General features: G+C 41.6%; 1 protein-coding gene across 1 annotated transcript in view; it reads right to left on the bottom strand.

Annotated features, from left to right (window-relative positions):
• The window catches only part of FRK (fyn related Src family tyrosine kinase), a 126,528-nt gene that overhangs the window by 14,459 nt on the left and 90,439 nt on the right, over nt 1-21,630 (bottom strand). Inside the window, exons 4-5 of the mRNA XM_077487085.1 lie at nt 14,869-15,037; nt 9,978-10,136 (exon numbers count right to left, since the gene is read on the bottom strand). Coding sequence (XP_077343211.1) covers nt 9,978-10,136; nt 14,869-15,037 — 328 coding nt within the window. The remainder of the gene's footprint in view (nt 1-9,977; nt 10,137-14,868; nt 15,038-21,630) is intronic.

Here is a 21,630-nt window from a genome sequence, read left to right as displayed (position 1 = left end):
CTGATACCCGCTGCAGATCGCAAAGGCAGTGTATTTTAATTGTGGTGTGGGAAATGTGCATGGATCGCAGGCTTCCCACATTGCATTCTAGTGTGAATGAGTACTTAGGCCTGCCATACATAGTGCAAATTTTTTTCCTGCAAGCACGGGTTGCAAGAAAGAAATCCGAACGATTCCCCCATCAACACAGACAGTGCTGACAGGGGAATCAGTAATTGTCCTCTCCCGGTGGGCAAGGGTGAGGGAAAGCTTTTCCCACTAGGAGAAGACAAATGTAATTGCTAGAGGCTATAGAAGCTGCTAGCAATAATCGCAAGAAAATCGATCGATCAACTTGGTACATTCAGTCTGCCCATTGACGGACCGAATCTTGTCGGTCCCTGCTGAACCGGTCAAGATTCACCTGTGTATACCCGGCTGGGTTCACACTGATACTACACAACAATCATACCACTGTCAACATCAGTCCTACATCGGTCCTACATCCACCCGACTTGAATGAGCAGGATACTATTTTGATCCAACTTTGTGATAGTAGACTTATCCTTTGACCAATCAAAACAATCCTGTTGTGACATAAATTCCTTTTACTACTGCTGTAATCACCATGTCGGATGTCACAAGTTGGATGGTCAGGACAAGGATCCTACTTTGATATAACTTCAATGATATTCAATGGGCTGAAGTAGGACCAAAGTGGGACCAAAGTAGTCAAGGGAGCATTTTCAAAATTGGGAAAGATTGATTTTCACATGTCATGAGACATGAGCTACCAATGTTGGAGCGTTTGTCATACAAGACTTGTTAGGGCCTTTTGTTTACTTGAACTTGTTTTTGTCTACGTAACATTTGTTAGTGCACTTAAAAAAATATGTGGAGGCACAAAACGTATTCAGAGATATATTATGTACCACTAGTTTACACTATCACTATACAGATATGTTCTTTAGATTATAGGTTAAGTTCAGTGAGATACATTGATCGTTTTAAATACAGCACATCAGTATATAAGTCTTAACATCAAAAATCCAGTAAGAATGACAAGCAATTAGATGTTTTTACTATTGGAAAAAATGCATTACTATGAACAGCTAGTAATCAATATTCTGCTAATGACAGAAATTGTGTTACTGGCAGGGCAATTCATTACGTTTCTTTTACTTTTCTTTCCCAAAACTGCAATAACTCTTATCCCTGTCTAGTGCACGGCAATGCAATTTCAACCAGGAACAAATTCATTCACATTTTTCAAAGTAAAGAGACTTTACATTTTCTGTGAGCTTGCTGAACTGCAATAGTCCAGGAATGGTAATTAATAAGGTTTTGTTTTAAGGGCAATTATTCTTTATTCCTCAGACCTATTTTTACTGGGCCATATGCTTTCAACAGGTCAATGGTCCAATATAACACTATATTGAACAACGGTATTATACTGTATTCACATTACAAAATACATTAGCAATACCATGCATAAGAAATAAAAAAAAAAAAAAAGATAGAATGCAAAACTTAACATTGTAAAGAAATGGCTCCAAACACTCTTCCCTCAACAATAATGCAATATCTGTTTACATTTTGGGGAATGGACCATGGGGAAGATGGTAGACAACACTGTGTTAGAATCATTACTAAATAACACTCATGGTGTTTATAAAGCAGTCTTTTTCAACCAGGATGCCTTGGAAAAAGGCCTAAAAATTGTACAACAATCTCATACAGGCCAGTGGGTGAATGAATGACCGATGTTTATGCAGAGTCAGGAATTAGATATCTTGCTTCCTTTTTTGGTAGAACTCCTTTGCCTTTTCCTCGTTTAATAAAAGATTTTCAATTTTTCTCATATTCTACTTTTGGGTTTCTCTGAAGTTTTTTTATGTGTCCTGTGCACATTAATTTATTAATTTTTGTTTCGTAATCCCCTTTATTGAGGATAACCAATCCCCCTCCCTTATCGGCCAGGCATACGATTACCTCTTTCTTCTTTTCTATTTATTTTATTGTATTCCAAATATTCTTTCTCCTGGATTTTTTTACCTTCAGTTTCTTAATGTCTTCTTTCACCATCCTTTTGAAGACTTTTAGACTTTCGTATTGTATTTTAAGGTTAAAAATTTGATTTTTTTTTAATTTGAGTGGTTGCAAAGTGTATATTCTGTTGCTTGTTGGTTCAGTTCTTGGAGGCAAAAAACTTTTTTATATTCAGTTTTCTTATAGGTCTATATAGACCTCAAATTTATCTTAGCCCTTGTACACACGGTCGGACATTCCGACGGAAGGTGTCCGATCGGACCATGTTGTCGGATAATCCGACTGTGTGTGGTCTCCATCGGACTGTTTCAGTCAGAGTATGCGATAGACCAAGTTTTCCAACTTGTCTATAAAATTTTCCGACAACATGATCCGATCGGACATAGTCCGATCATGTGTAGAGAATTCCGATCGGACAAAGTGCCACGCATGCTCAGATCAAATTCCTAGACCAAAGCTATATGCTACTAGCCTGAACGTAGTCCCGTCGTAATGAAATAATGTCATCACGTTCTGAACGATCGGATTTTCCGACAACTTTGTCCCACCGTGTGTATGCAACAGTTTTGGACAAAATCCGTCAGAAAAAATCCGACGGATTTGGTTGTCGGAATGTCCGACCGTGTGTACAAGGGCTAAGTCTTTGTCAGGTGCATATTTCAATCCCAAATCTAATATTTTTAATTCTTCTTCATTAAAAACAACTTCAATTAGATTAAAAATTCCTCCTTCTATTGCGCTCGCCTTCTTTTACTTAATTCCACCCTCGTTGCCTCTGACACATTTTCTCTTCCCCATCTTTGGGGTCTGCGGGGGTGTTCTCGTCTCTCTTCCCAGTGGTTTCTCTCTGATTCCCAGTGGTTTCTCTCTGGTTCCCAGTTGACCTGTCTGTCCTGTATGTCTGGGTGGATCGTATATAGGAATAAAGAAAACTGTGGATCTTCAGAGTTCCGCACAGTGGTAGATACTGTGAATGCTTTATACCCCTGTGTGGGGTGAGGATTTCGGGTGAGTGCATTTCCTATAGGGGCACTGTAAAGAGCACCAGCACAAAAGATTGAAAAGCAACAGTGTCACTCTTTAAGAGCACCTGTCACTTCTTGTCAAATAATTTTTTATGGAAATTTCTATGCAATTTTTTAAGGCTTGAAGGACTGTGCACATATTTACAAGAACTATACTATTTAGTTACTATGTATTGAATTCACAGATTGAATCACATTAGTTCCAGTACTAGCCACTTTAATATGAGCAATGTTTAATCTACACAGCATTTAGTACACACTCAGGTTTATTACAGCAATGGTCGCAACCTTTCCTCATAACTAATATCCTCCAGACATGAACATGAACTTGAATAGCATCCTCGTCTTAGTCCGTAGGGTTCAATAATGAGTTGGCCCACCCTTTGCAGCAAAAACAGCTTCAACTCTTCTGGGAAGGCTGTCCACAAGGTTTAGGGTGTGTCTATGGAAATGTTTGACCATTCTTCCAGAAGCACATTTGTGAGATCAGATACTGATATTGATCGAGAATGCCTGGCTCGTAGTCTCCACTCTAATTGATCCCAAAGGTGTTCTATTGGGTTGAAGTCAGGACTGTGCAGGTCAGTAAAGTTCCCCAACCCCAAATTTGCTTATCCATGTCTTTATGGACCTTTCTTTGTGCAGTGGTGCACAGTCATGTTGGAACAGGAAAGGGCCATCCCTAAATTGTTGCTAAAAAGTTGGGAGCATGAAATATTCCAAAATGTCTCAGTATGCTGATGCCTTAAGTTGAAACTAATATATGAGATAGACTCATTACAAGCAAAGCAAAATAGTTCAAGGCGTGATTTGTCATAATTGTGATGATTATGGCTTACAGCTCATGAAAACCCCAAATCCACAATCTCAGAAAATTTGAATATTGTGAAAAGGTAATTGCAAAAGAAATTGGATGTTCCCAAAGGGCTGTATCAAAGCACATTAATAGAAAGTTATGTGGAAGGGAAAAGTGTGGAAGAAAAAGGTGCACAAGCAGCAGGGATGACCACAGCCTGGAGAGGATTGTCAGAAAAAGGCCATTCAAAAGTGTTGGGGACTGTCACAAGGAGTGGTCTGAGACTGGAGTCAGTACATCAAGAGCCACCACACATAGACGGATCCTGGACATGGGCTTCAAATGTCTTATTCCTCTTGTCAAGCCACTCCTGAACAACAAACGTCAGAAGCGTCTTACCTGGGCTAAAAAAAAAACAGACCTGGTCTGTTGCTCAGTGGTCCAAAGTCCTCTTTCCTGATGAGAGCAACATTTTGCATCTATAAGTATGGAGGAAGAATTGAGAGGCACACACTGCAAGATGCTTAAAGTCCAGTGTGAAGTTTCCACAGTTTGTGTTAATTTGGGGAGCCATGTCATCTGCTGGTGCTGGTACACTGTGCTTCATTAAGTCCAGGGCAAACGCAGCCCTCTACCAGGAGATTTTGGAGCATTTCATGCTTCCTTCCACAGATGACCTCTATGGGGATGCCGACTTAATTTTCCAGCAGGACTTGGCACCTGCCCACACTGCCAAAAGCACCAAAACCTGGTTCAATGTCTGTGGGATTACTGTGCTTGATTGGCCAGCAAACTCGCCTGACCTGAACCCCATAGAGAATCTATGGGGCATTGCCAAGAGAAAGATGAGAGACATGAGACTGAACAATGCAGAAGAGCTGAAGGACGCTATTGAAGCATCCTGGTCTTCCATAACACCTCAGCAGTGCCACAGGCTGATAGCTTCCATGCCATGCCGCATTGAGGCAGTAATTGCTGCAAAAGGGGCCCAAAGCAAGTACTGAGTACATATGCATGCTTATACTTTTCAGAGGTCCGAGATTGTTCTATGTGCTTGTTTTATTAATTGCATGTAATATTCTAATTTTCTGAGATTATGGATTTGGGGTTTTCATGAGCTGTAAGCCATAATCATCACAATTATGACAAATCATGGCTTGAACTATCTTGCTTTGCATGTAATGAGTCTATCTCATAGATTAGATTCACCTTTTAAGTTGCATTAGTGAAATAAATGAACTTTTGTGCGATATTCAAATGTTTCGAGTATCACCTGTATGTGATCATGGTCAGGTAAAGGTTTGGATCCATCCAGGGGTGAAATGTGCCAGCAACTGAGAAAAAAGGTATTCAGGAAATGTTGCCAGAGCATAATGCTGAGGATACCCACAGCTGGATGTAAAAAATTAAACAGACAGCTAACACATGAGAGAACAGCAAGATTTAGGGCAGATGATATTTAAACATGATCAGTAACTACATTACACAGTAAGGAGTACACTCACAAAAAAACTCTTGCACGGTTCAATTTGAGAATGATGCCTATTTCCCTTTATATGGGAATTGGATCAGGATGCATGCCATCACCTGCTAATATGTAGGCATGCTGGCAGCACCCCTGCAGTTGGGTAGAATGTCTGAGACTATATTGCTGGTTCTAATAGACAACATGAATAGTAGGAAGGCTCAGGAACTGCACCATGGTAACAATGGTCTAAGCAGTGATGATAGACAAAAATCCAAACATTCTATGCCTTTGCATGCCATGGCACAAGTAAGGTTTGGACACACAGCAGGTAAGCTACTAGTGTCCTGTTGCAATCTTTTTTGCCCTTCATGTACGGTATTTCTTTACCATACTAGTATTTGGTTTATTTAGTTATTGAGTGTATAGTATTTTATATTTCATGGTCAGGGGCGGCCCATCCATTAAGGGCACACGGGTGCCGCCCCCTCTATCCACACCACCCCCTATATAATAGATAGATTCATGCATAGCATGAATCTATCCACTGCCACTGCAGACAAACCCTATTTATGTGTCCGGCCCTTTTTAGGATGCCAGACGCGTGAATTACAGAGGCTGGGGTGGTTTTTTGAAGCATCTGATTAGAGCCATTAGAGGACACTGGGGACTCTGCTGGGCAAGTCATTCAGGAGGGATCCATTCTGGGGCCGGTGAGTGAGAAGCACAGTGAGAAGCTCTGGGAGGGACATGCCAGGATTGGATTTGAAGCCAGAGGGAGAGACTGTGGTGTTGTTAAAGTCAAGTTGCTGCAGCCAAGAGGGTTGGCAGGACTTGCACCGGACTTTCTGGGATCAGTAGTCCACCAAGTTTCAGTTAGCGCAAATGTTTTTTCCATCGTTATTTGGTTGCTACACCAAAGGGGACTGCAGACCCCTGTCAGAAAATGTCTATTATTGAACTGTTGGGACTTATTCAGAGTGAGGCCTAACCATGTGATAACAGTGACAGGAATCTAGGATTGTATAGTAGAGAAAGCAAAGTTATCTCAAGTAGAGTGCTGGAGGAGTGTGGAGCTCTAGAGACTGTCAATATAGATTCAACCAGGGCTTTTTTTCAGCAGGAACGCGGGGGAACGTGGGGGAACGCAGGTCCGGCACCTCCATCACTGAATGTATGTAATGGAAAGGAGTGCTGGGTTGTGCTACAGTGTCTATTGATGCTGGCTGCTGGTGGGTCTATTGTTGCTGGAGGGGATCTATTTTTGCAGAAGAGTTGATTGCTGCTGGGGAGGTCTATGGTTGTTGATGAGGGATCTATTGTTGCTGAGGTGAATCTTTTGTTGATTGGTCAGTTGTCACTGGGATGGATCTACTGTTGAGGGAGAAGTCTATTATAGCTGGCTGCTAGAGAGTCTATTGTTGCTGGGGGTATTTTGTTGTAGGTGGTCCATTGGGAGGGGGGATCTATTGTTGCTGGTGGGTCTATTGTTGTTGGCTGTGGGGGTGTCTATTTTACTACTTTTCTTGTTATCAATAACAAATTCCATACAAATTACTTAGTACCACAAATGTTACTTGGCTCTGTATTTTCTAAAAGGGGCAGTGCTGGGAGGTGGGTAGGGGATAGAACAAAGGACTGGCGCTCAGAGGTAGATAGGGGCAAAAACAATGGGTAACTCCTGAAAGGGGAAGTTCATGCACCAATTCTCTGAGAAAAAAAAGCCCTGGATTCAACTATCTTTGTTCAAACAAGCCTGATTCATTATTTGGGCCTCCCATGTCCCTTTTCCCCATCCAATTTTAATCCCTAAATAAAATAACAAAAAAACATGCTAAAGGACTGTTCATTGACTAGCAAAGTGTGTCTGAAGTGAATGCCTAGCCAAGCAGGGTAATATGTGGAACTACTACACGCAGCGACCCCACGGGGGCACCGCTACATTTAGAAGACAATAAATGGTAAGGGAATGTTAGAAGTGATGGCGTGTAAAAATCCTGGCAAAAAAAGAGACAATTATTACTTCCTTGCAAAGCACGAATTTGTGAATTTTTAAAACGTGCACTCTAAAACACCTCCCTTTGTTTCTTTTCACGAGCTGCAAGACAGTCTTTTGCAATAAAGTGAACAGAATTCTCCAATTCTGCACAGGAAAATTATAGCCCATTGTTTCTATTCACTTCTCTATATTTTACCATACTTCCCCTCACACAGAAACTGACTGTTTCTGACAAGAATAAAAAGGGAGTCCAATGACTGACAGATATAAGAGGATGTGTAAAACGTTTTAACACAAGGACAAAAAAGTAGGCTATGCACGAATGTTAGACCTTAAAACATTTTAGCATTTCTTTTGCATACCTTTCTTAAACAACTTACTATCAATAATATATAGTATGAGAAATTACAGGAGATCAATGTATATACACCGATCAGCCATAACATTATGACCACTAACAGGTAAAGGGAATCTCTCGTTACAATGGCATCTGAAAATTGGTAGGATATATTAGGCAGCAAGTGAACATGTTGTCCACAAAGTTGATGTGGTGAAAGCAGAAAAAATTGGCATTTCAGTTTGTTGTGTATGGGACTGTGAAGCCAATGGTGACCCATGTCCACAGCCGAAAGCTTCTACAATGGTCACATGAACATCAGAGCTGAACTATGGAGCAATGGAAGAAGGTGGCCTGGTCTGATGAATTGCGTTTTCCTTTACATCACGTGGATGGCCATGTGTGTGCGTCACTAACCTGGGGATGAGAATGCACCAGGATGGGGTATAAGAAGGTAAGTTGGCAGAGGCAGTGTGATGCTTTGGGCAATGTTCTGCTGGGAAACCTTGGTTTTTGCCACTCATGTGGATGTTAGTTTGGTGTCCATGCCTCAATGGGTCAGGGCTGTTTTAGCAAAAGGGGTCATACTCATAGCTCCCAACTGTCCCTGATTTTGAGGGACTGTCCCTGATTTGGAGCAATGTCCCTATGTCCCTCATTCCTCCTCATCTGTCCCTCATTTTGGTCTGATCTATATAGATGTATATAAAATGCACTTTTTATCTAGTAAAAAGTGTTTTCCAGAGCTAAACCTCTCTTCCAATTTCGAAATTGTTGCATTTGTAAATTCCAAAAGCCAATATAAAGGAATAGTAATGGTAAAAAAGCATTTTCGGGTTTAACCAATCTTGTTTTTCTTGTACAATTCTCTTTTAAGGGGGCGTGGCAGGGGTGTGTCCTATGGCTGCATACTTTTGCTGATAGGTGTCCCTCATTCACATCTCAAAAATTTGGGAGGTAGGCATACTAACTATTAGGTGGGTGGTCACAATGTTATGGTTGATCAGTGTACGGTACAGTGTTGGCTTTCGAAACAGCATAGACAATACTGTTTAGTTTACTAAAGACAAAAAGGCTGTTCACTTTGTAAATACATTTTAACTTTGCAAGGGAATTTCCACTCAGCTTAAAGTGATTGTAAAGGCTTGTTTTTTTTCCTCTTTAACAATAACATACATGTTATACTTACCTGCTCTGTCCAGATCCTCCTCTTTTCGGGTCCCTCTTCTGTGATCCTGGTCCCTCCCCCCTGTCCAGTGCCCCTATAGCAAGCCGCTTGCTATGGGGGCACCCGAACGAGTGTGCCCATTAAGACACAGAGCCCCAACCCGCCTCTGCCCCCTCTCTCCCCTGATTGGCTAGCTGACTTTGATTGACAGCAGCAAGAGCCAATGGCACCGCTGCTGTGTCTCAGCCAATCAAGAAGAAGAATATCGGATGGCTGAGACACTCGTCGACATCGCTGGACAGAGAGGGACCTCAGGTAAGTGTTATGCCATGTACACACAAGCGGAATGTCCAACAGAAAAAGTCCGATGGAAGCTTTTTATTATATATTCCGATCATGTGTATGCCTCATCTGACTTTTTTTCTGAAAATTCTGATGGACCTAGAAATAGAACATGTTCTAAATATTTCGGCAAAACCGATTGTCTGTCTGCTTTTCCGACGGACCACAAACGACGCATGCTCTGAAGCAAGTACGAGACGGAAGCTGTTGGCTACTGGCTATTGAGCTTCCTTTTTCTAGTCCCATCGTACGCATTGTACGTCACCGCGTTCTTGACGCATGGACTTTGGTGTGATCGTGTGTACGCAAGACAGTTTCATCGGAATTCCTTCGTAACTCCTTCGTAAAAACTTTCAGAGTTTATTCCGACAGGAAAACCGGTTGTGTCTACAGGGCATTAGGGGGGCGGAAAGAAGCTGCTACACACAGAAGGCTTTTTATCTTAATGCACGGAATGCATTAAGATAAATAACCTTATGCTTTTACAACCCCTCTAATGAATGAGGTGTAGCTCTGCTTCCTTCATCCAATAATATGCAATCAAAAATACTATGAACACCAAAAGGACCTACTATCTGGAGTATCAGAATGTTCGTTTTTTTTTATTTTTTATATTCCTTGCATGTGGTTGGGTATTCCTCACAAAGTGAATCTTCTTTACCATATGCACTATGCTGGGGAAAATAAGGTAACGGTCTATTTGCCTAAATTGACCTCTCTACTATGACAATGCTATGCACTGTATTGATTTCCACTATCCATGTGAAACATGCAGCAGTGAACAGAAAAAAAGCTAAAATATATTATGCATACTTACTTTTTAAATATGAAAGCAGGCTACCGTATCTCATGAGCTCAGTAATAATGTACATAGGCTCTTCCAAGCTACACACTGCGTACAGCTGGATCAGTTTTGGATGTCGAAGTTTCTTCATAAGTTGTGCTTCTCTTAGGAAGTCCTCCGGTTTCATTGATCCTGAGATACAAACAGCAGAAAGAAAATAGCAAAGAGTTGATGTTATTAAGGACTACTCCTATCTACACAGGGACCATGTGGGAATAGCTAAAATTGCTTTCTGTTTTCTGTAATCTTAAAAGAAGGGTGCTGCAAATCTTCCAAGCCATCAAAAGATATCAGTTCAGCTGAAGAAAATGTATAATTGGAGGATGCTGAATGGGTTAGAAGAACAAGAACCTTTTATGTCTTTCTGGCCTTTGAAAAAAAAAAAATCAAATGAGAAGACTCTGGAACATCATAAGGGATGCACCAAACCATATTTAACCCTTAAAAAGGGAGTATTCTAGTAATGGTGCTGGAATGATATGATATCTACTCTTTCCAATGCTGTCTATGATCTTTACTCTATGTACAAGTGCTTGATAAAAAGCTATTTCATTAACTAAAAAGAACATTTAGTCTAAACTTTTTTTTATTTTTTCAGTTGTAAATAGCTAAAATAGTTTGAATTCTTGCCTGGTTTTATTGCTATGCAGGACTCCATTACAGAAATATCCCACTCTTCCTATTCTGCAGACAGCAGTTTTCTAAACAGGAGGAGAACAGTAAATCTATAATGACAACGCAGACAGAAACAAGGGTTGATTTTCAATAGATAATAAACTAGACTTCCTTGTGTCCAAAGTGGTTGTAAACCTCAGGCATGAAATATAATCAAAACACATCCCTCTATAGTGTGTACTTGTCTCAGTTAAGAGCACTAAGGGGGTTATTTACGAAAGGCAAATCCGCTTTGCACTACAAGTGCAAACTACAAGTGCAAGCTGCACTTGAAATTGCACTGAAAGTGCACTCAGAAGTGCAGTCGTGTAAATCTAATTCCGGGTACAAACGACTGGATACGGCCAGCAAAAGACTCATGAGAGCTTTTGGTCGGAAAATGCGACCATGCGTATGCTCCATCAGAATTTTGCTGCCCGAATTTCCACCAGCAAAAGTTTAAGAGCGTCTTCTCAATTTTTCCGACGGAAAAAGTTTTGAATGGAAATTCCGTTCGCCTGTAGCAATTCCAACGCGTAACATTCCTACGCATGCTCGGAAACAATTAGATGCATGCTCGGAAGCATTGAATTTCATTTGATCGGCTCGTCGTAGTGTTGTACGTTACCGGGTTCTTGAGGGTTGAAAGTTCAGCAAACTTTTGTGCGACCATGTATATGCAAGCCAAGTTTGAGCAGAATTCCATCTGAAAAACCTTCATAGCTTTTTCTGACGAGAATTCCAATCGTATGTACGCAGCATAAGGGGTAGATCTGAAATGAGGGGAAACCCTGCTGATTTTATCATCCAATCACGTGCAAGCTAAAATGCTGTTTTTTTTATTTTCCTTGCATGTCCCCCTCAGATCTACAGCAACTTTACTTCCAAGTGCACTTTCAGTGCCTTTTCAAGTGCACTTTTCACTTGTAGTTTGCACTTGTAGTGCAACGTGGATTAGGAGGTGTGTTACTGGCCAGATCATCAGGTGAAAAACAGAAGGAATAAAGCATAAAAAAACTAAAACAAATGCAGCCACTACATCTAAAGATTTGTAAGCTGCAATATATTAAATTTTTTGGTTTAATACTGTTTTAATCATCGCACATCTGCTTCATGTAGCAACATAGGGTTATAAATAATGCAAAAGTGAAAGAAAGCCCTTGTACACACGGTCGGACATTCTGACAACAAAATTAGTCGGATTTAGTTTCGAAACTTGTGTTGCACACACACGGTCGGACAAAGTTGTCGGAAAATCCGATTGTTCAGAACATGATGACGTTATTTCGTTACAACGGGACTACGTTCAGGCTAGTAGCCAATAGCCAATTTGGTCTAGGAATTTGATCTGAGCATGCGTGGCACTTTGTCTGATTGGAATTCTCTACACATAATCGGACAAAGTCTGATCGGATCATGTTGTCGGAAAGTTTTATAGCCCGGCTCTAAAACTTTGTCTGTCGGATATTCCGATGTAAACAGTCTGATGGAGCCCACACACAGTTAGATTATCTGACAACGCGGTCCGATCGGACATTTTCCGTCGGAATGTCCGACCGTGTGTACAAGGGCTAAGAGATTTGGGATTTTTATTGCAATTTCCTCTATACTGGTCCTTTCTAGTAGATCGATTGCAGTATTACACCTAAAATAATGCTGCATATTCTAACATAACCTATTATTAAGTCAATGGAATACAAAAATTAGCCTATAATGCATAAAAAAGTAAAGGGAATTGTTCTTTTTTGTTTTTGATGCACTTAACTTGATGTCAGATCATAAAGAGCATAAAGAGCATATCTTTCTCCCAAGGCTGACAATAATTAAAAGGATCTGATTGCTCGTTTCCTATCAGGCCCTCTATTAGTATCCATTCACCATGCTTGTCCATCTGTATCTCATAGTAGCGCATTATAATGTAGTACACATACTTGACCTTAGCTTATATCTTTCAACATAAAACATTAGTATGCTCTTTGCTAATTGATCTCTTTTAAAAGCAATGCTGTTTTTCACCACTAGATATAGTAGGATGGTTGCATTATTACATTTCAATCACTGATATGTATATAGCAGCGATAAAGCATAACAATCACAGAAACGTTTCCTTTCCTTGGGTTTTCCTGCTATGAACATGGAGCCTATAAATGGACATACTCAAGCATACAGCAAATAGGTAAAGTAATAAGTCTGTTGGATAGCAGGCTTAGTAAAGAGTCTGTCATTTACTTTTGCAAACATACTACCACCCTTTGCAGCTGCTGGAGCCCCCAATTCATTCTGTATGCTTTGAATATAAACACTTGCGAGATCTGAACTTAAAGTGTTACTAAACCCAGGACCCTGCATTTGCTATATCTGGTCCCCCACAGTACACATGTAGCACTGCTCCTGTAGGAACTGCTTGAATATCTGTACCCGGGTCTCCCACTGATTAATCCACAGACAGTTACACGGTAACATACACACTATTCTGCTCATTATCTTCAATGATCAGTCCAGGGGTGTTTTTATGTTTTATTTGGGGAACTTGGGTAGGAGAAGGAAATTAGTAGGATATTCCAAATTAACTATTCACAGGTTAGGATAACTTTCTCTCTCTGTAGCACTGTGAAGCAGATTATCTGCTGAACCATACAGTGTCTGTATGGAAGAACAGGTCCCTCTGTAGCAGAAGAGACTCAGTGGACTTTATATCTTTAAGACACTAGCATGCGTCCCCTTTAGCTCACACACCCAGTATGCTGACTTCTAGGACCAGCGGGGGATTTCAGAAACACACTCAGTCTAAAGGGATCCCTTCAGGGGTCTGTACTCACAAAATGTCCCGGGACAGCTAGTAGACTCCTTCCAACTTCCAAGTAACACTCTATACCAGTGAAATAAGACCAGACCCATAGACTTCCTCCCTCAGTCACCTTGTACAGGAACCTTGGGTTGTAGATTTCAGGCCCTCAGGTCAGTCACCTGAGGCCACATGGCAGCTTATGTGAGGCAGCCGTCTCCTTCCTACCTACACCTCTCTCCTTAGAAGTGGTACCCAGCATGCATATTAATTGGCCAGGGCTGTATCTACATCCATGCTCCCACCTGTTGGGTTTCCTCCCACTGTCCAGTATAACTCATTACTATTGGACCAGTGGGAAATTTGCAAGACAGCATGAGCCGCACCTACCTAGAAGGGAGCTACACATAGAACATGAAAATGCAATAATTTTAGTAAATATAAATTGCTAATAACCTTTTCTCATTAGCAGTATATAACGGTCTTGTGACTTCTATCAGTTCCTGGTTAACGCTTGTAGGAGGAGTTTTCATTCTGCACTGGCTGTCCTATCAGGATGCAGGACACCTGGCCCTCTGCCTGGACAGTGCTGATTGGCCCTGTGCTGATCACATGCACCCTCCCAAGAAAAAAAAAAATTCTAGCAATACACACCAAACTGAGCATGTGCAGCCTGACTCCACTAACTCTGTCTTATCCGGACATGTTTTGGAAGCAATGCAAGAAGGGGAGGATCTGTGCATACAGGATCAAACAGTCTTTTTACATAATTCAGAGGATTAACCCCTTAGTGGGTATAACAAGCATGCTTTACTGTATATACAGACTGAGTTTACTGTTGTGGGTTTAGTAACACTTTACAGAGCTAACAACTTTCCCCATACCCCCATGTGATAGGCCTGAGGCCTAGTGCTTGATCACTTAGGCATGACCAGCTGCATTGTGGAAGGCAGAAGTAGGAGAGAACTATGGGGGTTATTTACGAAAGGAAAATCCACTTTGCACTGAAAGTGCACTTGGAAGTGCAGTCGCTAAGGGGTAGATCTGAAATGATTGTAAGCTCTGCTGATTTTATCATCCAATCATGTGCAAGTTAAAAACAAACCTGGTACTTTCTAATACCTTGTATCCTGAGTCATGATAAACCTGTGTTAGACTGCTATTGGAACCTTGCTTAAAGCAAACTTTTAAGTCATTTTATTTATTTACATCTGGGCAAAAAGCAGGCACCACAAGTTTTATGCTACTCGTTTAGCCTGGAATACCCATTTCTGTGTTCCCTTATAACCTCCGTTTTATTTTTTCAATATTTTCCCAGACTTTGGCAATGCTCCATTCCAAACCCCATCCACCAGTATAACAAGTTTGTTTTATTGTACACATTACTCTAGCATTACACTTTCCACATATATCAGCACTACATACCAGGTTTTAAAGTTTTAATGGCCACTGATATGGCGTTATTCCACAGTCCTTCCCAAACATCACCAAATTGACCTTGTCCCAGTTTCTTCAGGAACATCAAAGAGTTCCGATCAATTTCCCAGTGATCTGCAGTTTGGAAACACAAATCTGGTGGCAACGGTATTTCTGTCTGGTTTGGAGGAAAAAAAATATATATTAAACATATCAACAAAGAATACAAGTAAAAGACCAAAATTTTTACACTTTACTGCACAGTGTATCCTCCTCAACTAACAAGGTCTAGTGAAACAAAATAATGACGTATAGAAAAATACAGTATATTTATGAGCATAAGTATTTCTTACTAATGTATCTACCTATTTTACATGCTGGTTTAACATGTTTTTCTCTGCAAAGAATGATTTACTCCAAACAATGAGCAAAAAAGTTGTAAGCATTCCTCATTAAATTCTGCCTTCATACAAATAGTTATCTTTTGCCTTTCCCATTACTTCTGGAAACATAGCTTTCTTTTGATTAACCACCAAATCCATTATATGTGCTCCTTTTTCCTTTGCCAGAAAGCCTGGAAAAAAAACTACATCACTGCATTTGTTTTATAAAGATGTGACCTGGGTTTTTTTTTTATGACTTTCTAATAACTTTCCAAAATGCCACATTAAAGAAAATGTACCCCGATATCAATCTCAGTCAAAGATATTATTGAAAGCCACTAGTAGAGATGACTGGATGCACATCTACTGTATATCAATTTTTTTCCACTTTACCCACCAGCTTTTTGGCATGCCCACTCTTCTCAAAACTTTATGCAACTGTTTATTTTTGATGTTGTCATATGCTGCACTACAGGGAACCCAGCAGATAACCCCTTTCTATTCCACATCTTTATGTCTTTCCCAGTATTTGCCTAAAACAGAACATCTGATCTGTCATTGACATAAGTCTTAATGCCTAATGCCTGTTTGTTATTTTATCAGTTCTATAGCCATACATTATTTTAGGTGTAATGCTTTAAAATGTGAAATGTTATATATGAAGTTTAGTGCAGGGATCTCGATCTATCTATCTATCTATCTATCTATCTATCTATCGATCGATCGATAGATAGATAGATAGATAGATAGATAGATAGATAGGATTAAATCCCTGCTAAACTTCATAGATAACATTTCACATGATTTTAAAACATCACACCTAAAATAATTTATATACCGTTATGTAGGTTTAGGGCATAGAATACTTGCATTCCATTACACGAGGACTATTTTTCCCCTATCCTTTGCCAGGTTATCTACAGGTGTTCAGGCCATGTCTAATGCTGCTAATGTTTTCTGGTATTGGGATTGACAGAACATTGACCAACTCCGATTTCTTAATTTCTGTAAAGGATCTACTCTTTCAGCAAGGTTGGCATCACTCGTCCACAAGAGCCCTGCCCTTTTCTTATGAACGAATCATTTTTTTAGACTTCTGCCTTTTGACCTGTCTGGTTTTCGTGGTCCCCCCAGGAGCTTATGCACCGACCAACGTTAGGGCCACAGTAGAACATATGAACCTTCTCGGACAATATGGCAGTAGTCACGTGTGAAAATAGTGCCAGAAACTGCCATGAGTACAGAGACTTATTCCTGCCATCTGTCTCCATCTGTCTCGCAATAGCTACCAGTGGTGGCTGCTGCTCAAATCCCCCCCCCCCCCCCAGCCAGCCGTCTGACCACCACCAATCCCCCCTACCACTCCCCACCGTCACTCGATTGAATGCCTCTAAAAACCACCGTTGGTCGCCACTGCCAGCCCGCACCTACCTTCATCACTCTCTTCCCGACTCCCAGCGGTCTCCTTCTGGCCAATCAGGAGTCCTGGAATCCGGCTAATGGGGTCTTAAGACTCCCGGGCAATCCTGACTGGCCGGGAGGAAAAACAGGAAGAAATTGGCAAATAATAATCTGCTAATGTCACAAAACTAGGTGGGCTCCGAGCCCCCCCCCCCCTTTTAAGCCAATTAGAGCCTCAGGCTCTAACCATGTGCTAAAAAAGCCCCATTGGAATCCATAATCCATACGTCCAGCGCCCCTGCGTGTAGATTAGGGGCTAGACGCATGGATTAGAGGGGAGGCGCCCGTGCTCCCTGAATGAGCGGCTGCCACTGATAGCTACCCTGAACTCAAGATATCTGGTCCAATTCTTTAGAACAGTGGTCTCCAAACGATGGCCCTTTGCTCGCCCTTATCTTGGCCATTGAGACACTTTTCCTTCCACTGAAAAAGGACACTATTCCTCCCACTAACACTAATTTTGGGACACTATTCCTTCCACTGACACCAACAATGGGGCATAATTCCTATTATTGACATAAACAATGGGACACTATTTCTTTCATTGACACCAATGATGGGGCATTATTCCTCAAACTGACACCAACTATGGGGCACTATTTTTCCCACTGACACCAACAATGGGACACTATTTCTCCCACTGACACCAACAATGGGGCACTCTTCGTCTCACTGGTACCAATGATGTGGCCCTATTTCTCCCCCTGATGCCAAAGATGTATTGTTTACTTCCATGGACGCCAGGACAATTTCTACTCCCAATGGGTACATTTTGGCACCCCTAAAATCTAGATGACAGTAAACTGGCCCTTAGTTTAGAAAGTTTTGAGTCCCCTGCTTTAAAGTGAAGTTATCTCGCTGTCACCCTCCACTTGCTGTGAGTTCATAGAGACTGATTCTGTGCTTAATTACCCGAGGTGTTATAACAAATACATGTTTCTATTTTCAATACATTCATTTAAAGTTTATTTTACTTAAAAGTAATTAAGTAACTTAGATATATATTGTTTCTATTTACACTTTATAGTAAACCTGTGCTTTTCCCATTCCGAGCAAAGATACAGGTTTACTTTAATGGCAGCCCCACAAATGACACTCTACTTTTAATTTCAATGTAGGTGTGCTTTGGGAACTCTCTCTCTTCTCTTGGCTGACTTGTGGAATTGTTATTATTCCCAACACGTTGAAGGATGAGCGCCTCAACACCTGCTCTGTCTGCAAAACAATTATTTTACACACAAACGCTTAAATTCCTTATCCAACCAAGCTATTTGTTTTATAGAAAGCCTTGCTTTAATTACACCAAATATTTTATAAGCAAAAACAGATACACCGTCAAAGGTTTTTTATATCTTTAATTATTATCAGGACTGTACCTGGAAAAAAAAAATGAAATCTGAACACAGAAAAGAAGGAGCTGCAATTGTGTTTCTTTCCACAAGATGGCACATGAATCTACTTTTTGTGCAGTTTGTAGCCAAACAACAACTATTAGAAGAATGTCAAACAAGGAAGTAATGCTTTTATTTCAAGAGGCAAAAACCTTCATGAAAAAAACCCTGGCGTAAACTGTAACTATAAATAGCACATAAAGGTTAGATAGGGAGTACATCAGAATGTATCTCCCTGAAGCAATAGGCAAAAGGGAGACTTAACTGAGGTTGTGTATGGATTAATGCTGCAGTTTTGATGGCATACATTCAGTTTAAATAATGCTCACATCTGACAGGTGGGTTTTAGTTACGGAACTTCTTTTGAGTGACACATATCTTGCGATTTTAGTTTGTGCGATTTTGCAGCGATTTGGGGGTACCATTGAGAAATAATGGCATCGCAAATGCGTCTCGTGTTTTTCCACAATTCAACTCGCCTAGAGCTGGGGGATGAGTAGGGTAAACAAGGCCCAAGAAGGCAAGCAACTGCCATTTCTTTCTGTACCTATTATGTTACAGTGAGGTGAGTAAACAGTTCTCTTTCAGCTATTTTTTTTTCCCTATTTTTGTTACCATGTCCAAGGATCTTGGGGAGCTGATCCACAGAATCAGGGATCAGGTTCTCCTGAGTAGGACTGACTGGATCCGGAAGCCTGTCCCTAAAATCGGGCACTGTCACAGATATCTGGGGATTTTGGCACTGATATGGTTAAAGTGGCGCCGCTGGTGTAAGCATCATCGTTCTGATGATGATCATCATCCCACTGCCTCCTCCTCTTGATCAGTGAAGTCACAAGTCTCATGGTGCCCTTCTGCAATTGGTCAATAGCGAGCGGGGGCATGGCTAGCTGAGAGAGGAGAGGCAGAGGGGTCTGCTGCTGCATGGGACGGGAGCAGCCTCGGCCACAAGTCAGCAGTCTCTGACCCTCTACTGTACTTCTGCCTGTGAGAAAAGAGCGGGATTTAAAACACCCGAAATGCCCGGGGAGAGCAATAGTGACCAGGCAGAGGAGAGTCGCAGACCAGTGGGACACTGCTGCACAGCCAGGAGACCCGACCAGGGATCAGGAGGGCCCATGATAATGGCTCTTCTCCCTAGATTCTCTCTTTTTTTCAATTTTTTTTAGGGGGGGTGAGAGGAAGCAGCTCTGGGTTGCCTCTATGGAGACAAATGACTGATTTTAGGGGGCCTGTTTGTTTATTTATGTATTTATTTATTTTTTTGAGAGGGTGAGAGGAAGCGGTAGTGGATGGCCTGTGTGGAGACAAATGGCTGATAGGGGGGGGGGGCTGTTTTTGTTTTTGTGGGTTTTTGGAGGCAGCAGTGGGTGCTCTGTATCTCATGGGGATGGCTAATGTCTGTGATAGGGGAGTCACTTGTTCCATGCTTATCCCTAAGGTCTCATCAAGGCTCAAACGAATCAAAGGATTTCAAGGGCCATTGGGGGACGAATAGAGGAGAACTATTTACTTGCTGTATCACTCCGGTCCTGTAAGCTACAGTTTGCCCAAATTAAGGTATGCAGTTGTAGATCGTCTCTTGTAATACTGTTATAATGCAGTTGCAAACTCACGACATAACAGTTGCAGCTCACGACCTTCTTCGGGAGGTGTGAGGTATAGGGACGGCAGCAACCTTTGTTTAGCGTAGTATATCTATTACCATAGCGCGGTTTTGTCTGTCTTTAATCTTTTTGTCTCTTGTAATACGCCAGCATTCTCTGACCCTCTCCTGTACTACACCAGCAGTCTCTGAACTTCTCCTGTACTACGCCAGCAGTTTCTGAACTTCTCCTGTACTACGCCAGCAGTATCTGACCCTCTACTGTACTATGCCAGCAGTCTCTGACCCTCTCCTGTACTATGCCAGCAGTCTCTGACCCTCTCCTGTAGTACGCCAGCAGTCTCTGACCCTCTCCTGTAGTACGCCAGCAGTCTCTGACCCTCTCCTGTAGTACGCCATGGCCTCCAGTCTCTTTACTATGTCTGCATTCTCTGACCATTTCTTGTACTAAATGCAGTGTTGTAGATCGTCTCTTGTAATACGCCAGCATTCTCTGACCCTCTCCTATAGTACACCAGCAGTCCCTGACGCTCTCCTGTACTATGCAAGCAGTCTCTGAACTTCTCCTGTACTACGCCAGCAGTCTCTGACCCTCTCCTATAGTACATCAGAAGTTCCTGACCCTCTCCTGTACTATGCCAGCAGTCTCTGACCCTCTCCTATAGTACACCAGAAGTCCCTGACCCTCTCCTGTACTACACCAGCAGTCTCTGACCCTCTCCTGTACTACACCAGCAGTCTCTGAACTTCTCCTGTACTACGCCAGCAGTCTCTGACCCTCTCCTGTACTACACCAGCAGTCTCTGACCCTCTCCTGTACTACACCAGCAGTCTCTGACACTCTCCTGTACTACACCAGCAGTCTCTGAACTTCTCCTGTACTACGCCAGCAGTCTCTGACCCTCTCCTGTACTACACCAGCAGTCTCTGACCCTCTCCTGTACTACACCAGCAGTCTCTGACACTCTCCTGTACTACACCAGCAGTCTCTGACCCTCTCCTGTAGTATGCCGTGGCCTGCAGTCTCTGTACTATGTCTGCAGTCTCTTACCATTTCTTGTACTAACTGCAGTAATCTCTAGCAACCAATCAGTGAGCAGTAATCAATTCTTCATGTTTACATTATTAATTATTGACATAATAATAAGTCTATGTGTGTGTATGTGTGTGTGTGTGTGTTTAGTTTTTCTGGGATGTTAGGGTGGAGAGCAAAATTGCATGGGGGCCCAACAAAGTCTCAGACTCAATTTAACCACACACCCTTTAAGCCACACCCAATACTTAGCGTAATTTAAACCACACCAATTTTTGCCACACTGACCACATCCATCAAATGAATGCCCCACCCCTAATTAACATGAATACTCCACCTACACTGGCTTTCTGGAAAAAAAAGTGTCTAATTTTTTTTTTTTTTTGTTTATGTTGGCAACTACCTGGCCCCTATAACAAAAGAGGGGGAGGGGGAACCAGCTAAATAGGGGGTACATGACGGTACCCCTGGGTATTTATCTACACACTCAAATAGAGTGGGACTCAGTGGCCAAGGAGAGCATGTCAAAAATGTGCACTGAACCAGAAAGATGGCACAGTACAAAGTGCCACACAGATAGAGCCCAGGGAAATAATAAACATATAATTACATGAATTATCAAAATTTGAATTATTTATTGAAAAAATGGAGATAGCAAAAATGACATAAAAAAATGAGCAGATATCCTACACCTAACACCATCTATAGACAACATTTTCTGGGGACAAAGAGAAAACACACACAAAGACAGAGCATCTGACACAAAACAAGCATACAAATAGACCAATAAAGCACTATGGATAAGTGCAATGGGAGGAAATGGCACCACCGGGCCAGGCAGTCCTATTGAATGAAATAAAGACAACAGCCATTGCAAAAAATCAAAGGGACACCAAT

This window comes from Lithobates pipiens, unplaced genomic scaffold (assembly GCF_037356315.1).
Source record: "Lithobates pipiens isolate NorthernLeopardFrog02 unplaced genomic scaffold, aLitPip1_a1.2 Scaffold_18, whole genome shotgun sequence".
NCBI classification, from domain to species: domain Eukaryota; kingdom Metazoa; phylum Chordata; class Amphibia; order Anura; family Ranidae; genus Lithobates; species Lithobates pipiens.
The sequence above is the reverse complement of the archived record's forward strand: the minus strand, read 5'-3'. Positions and strand labels throughout refer to the sequence as shown.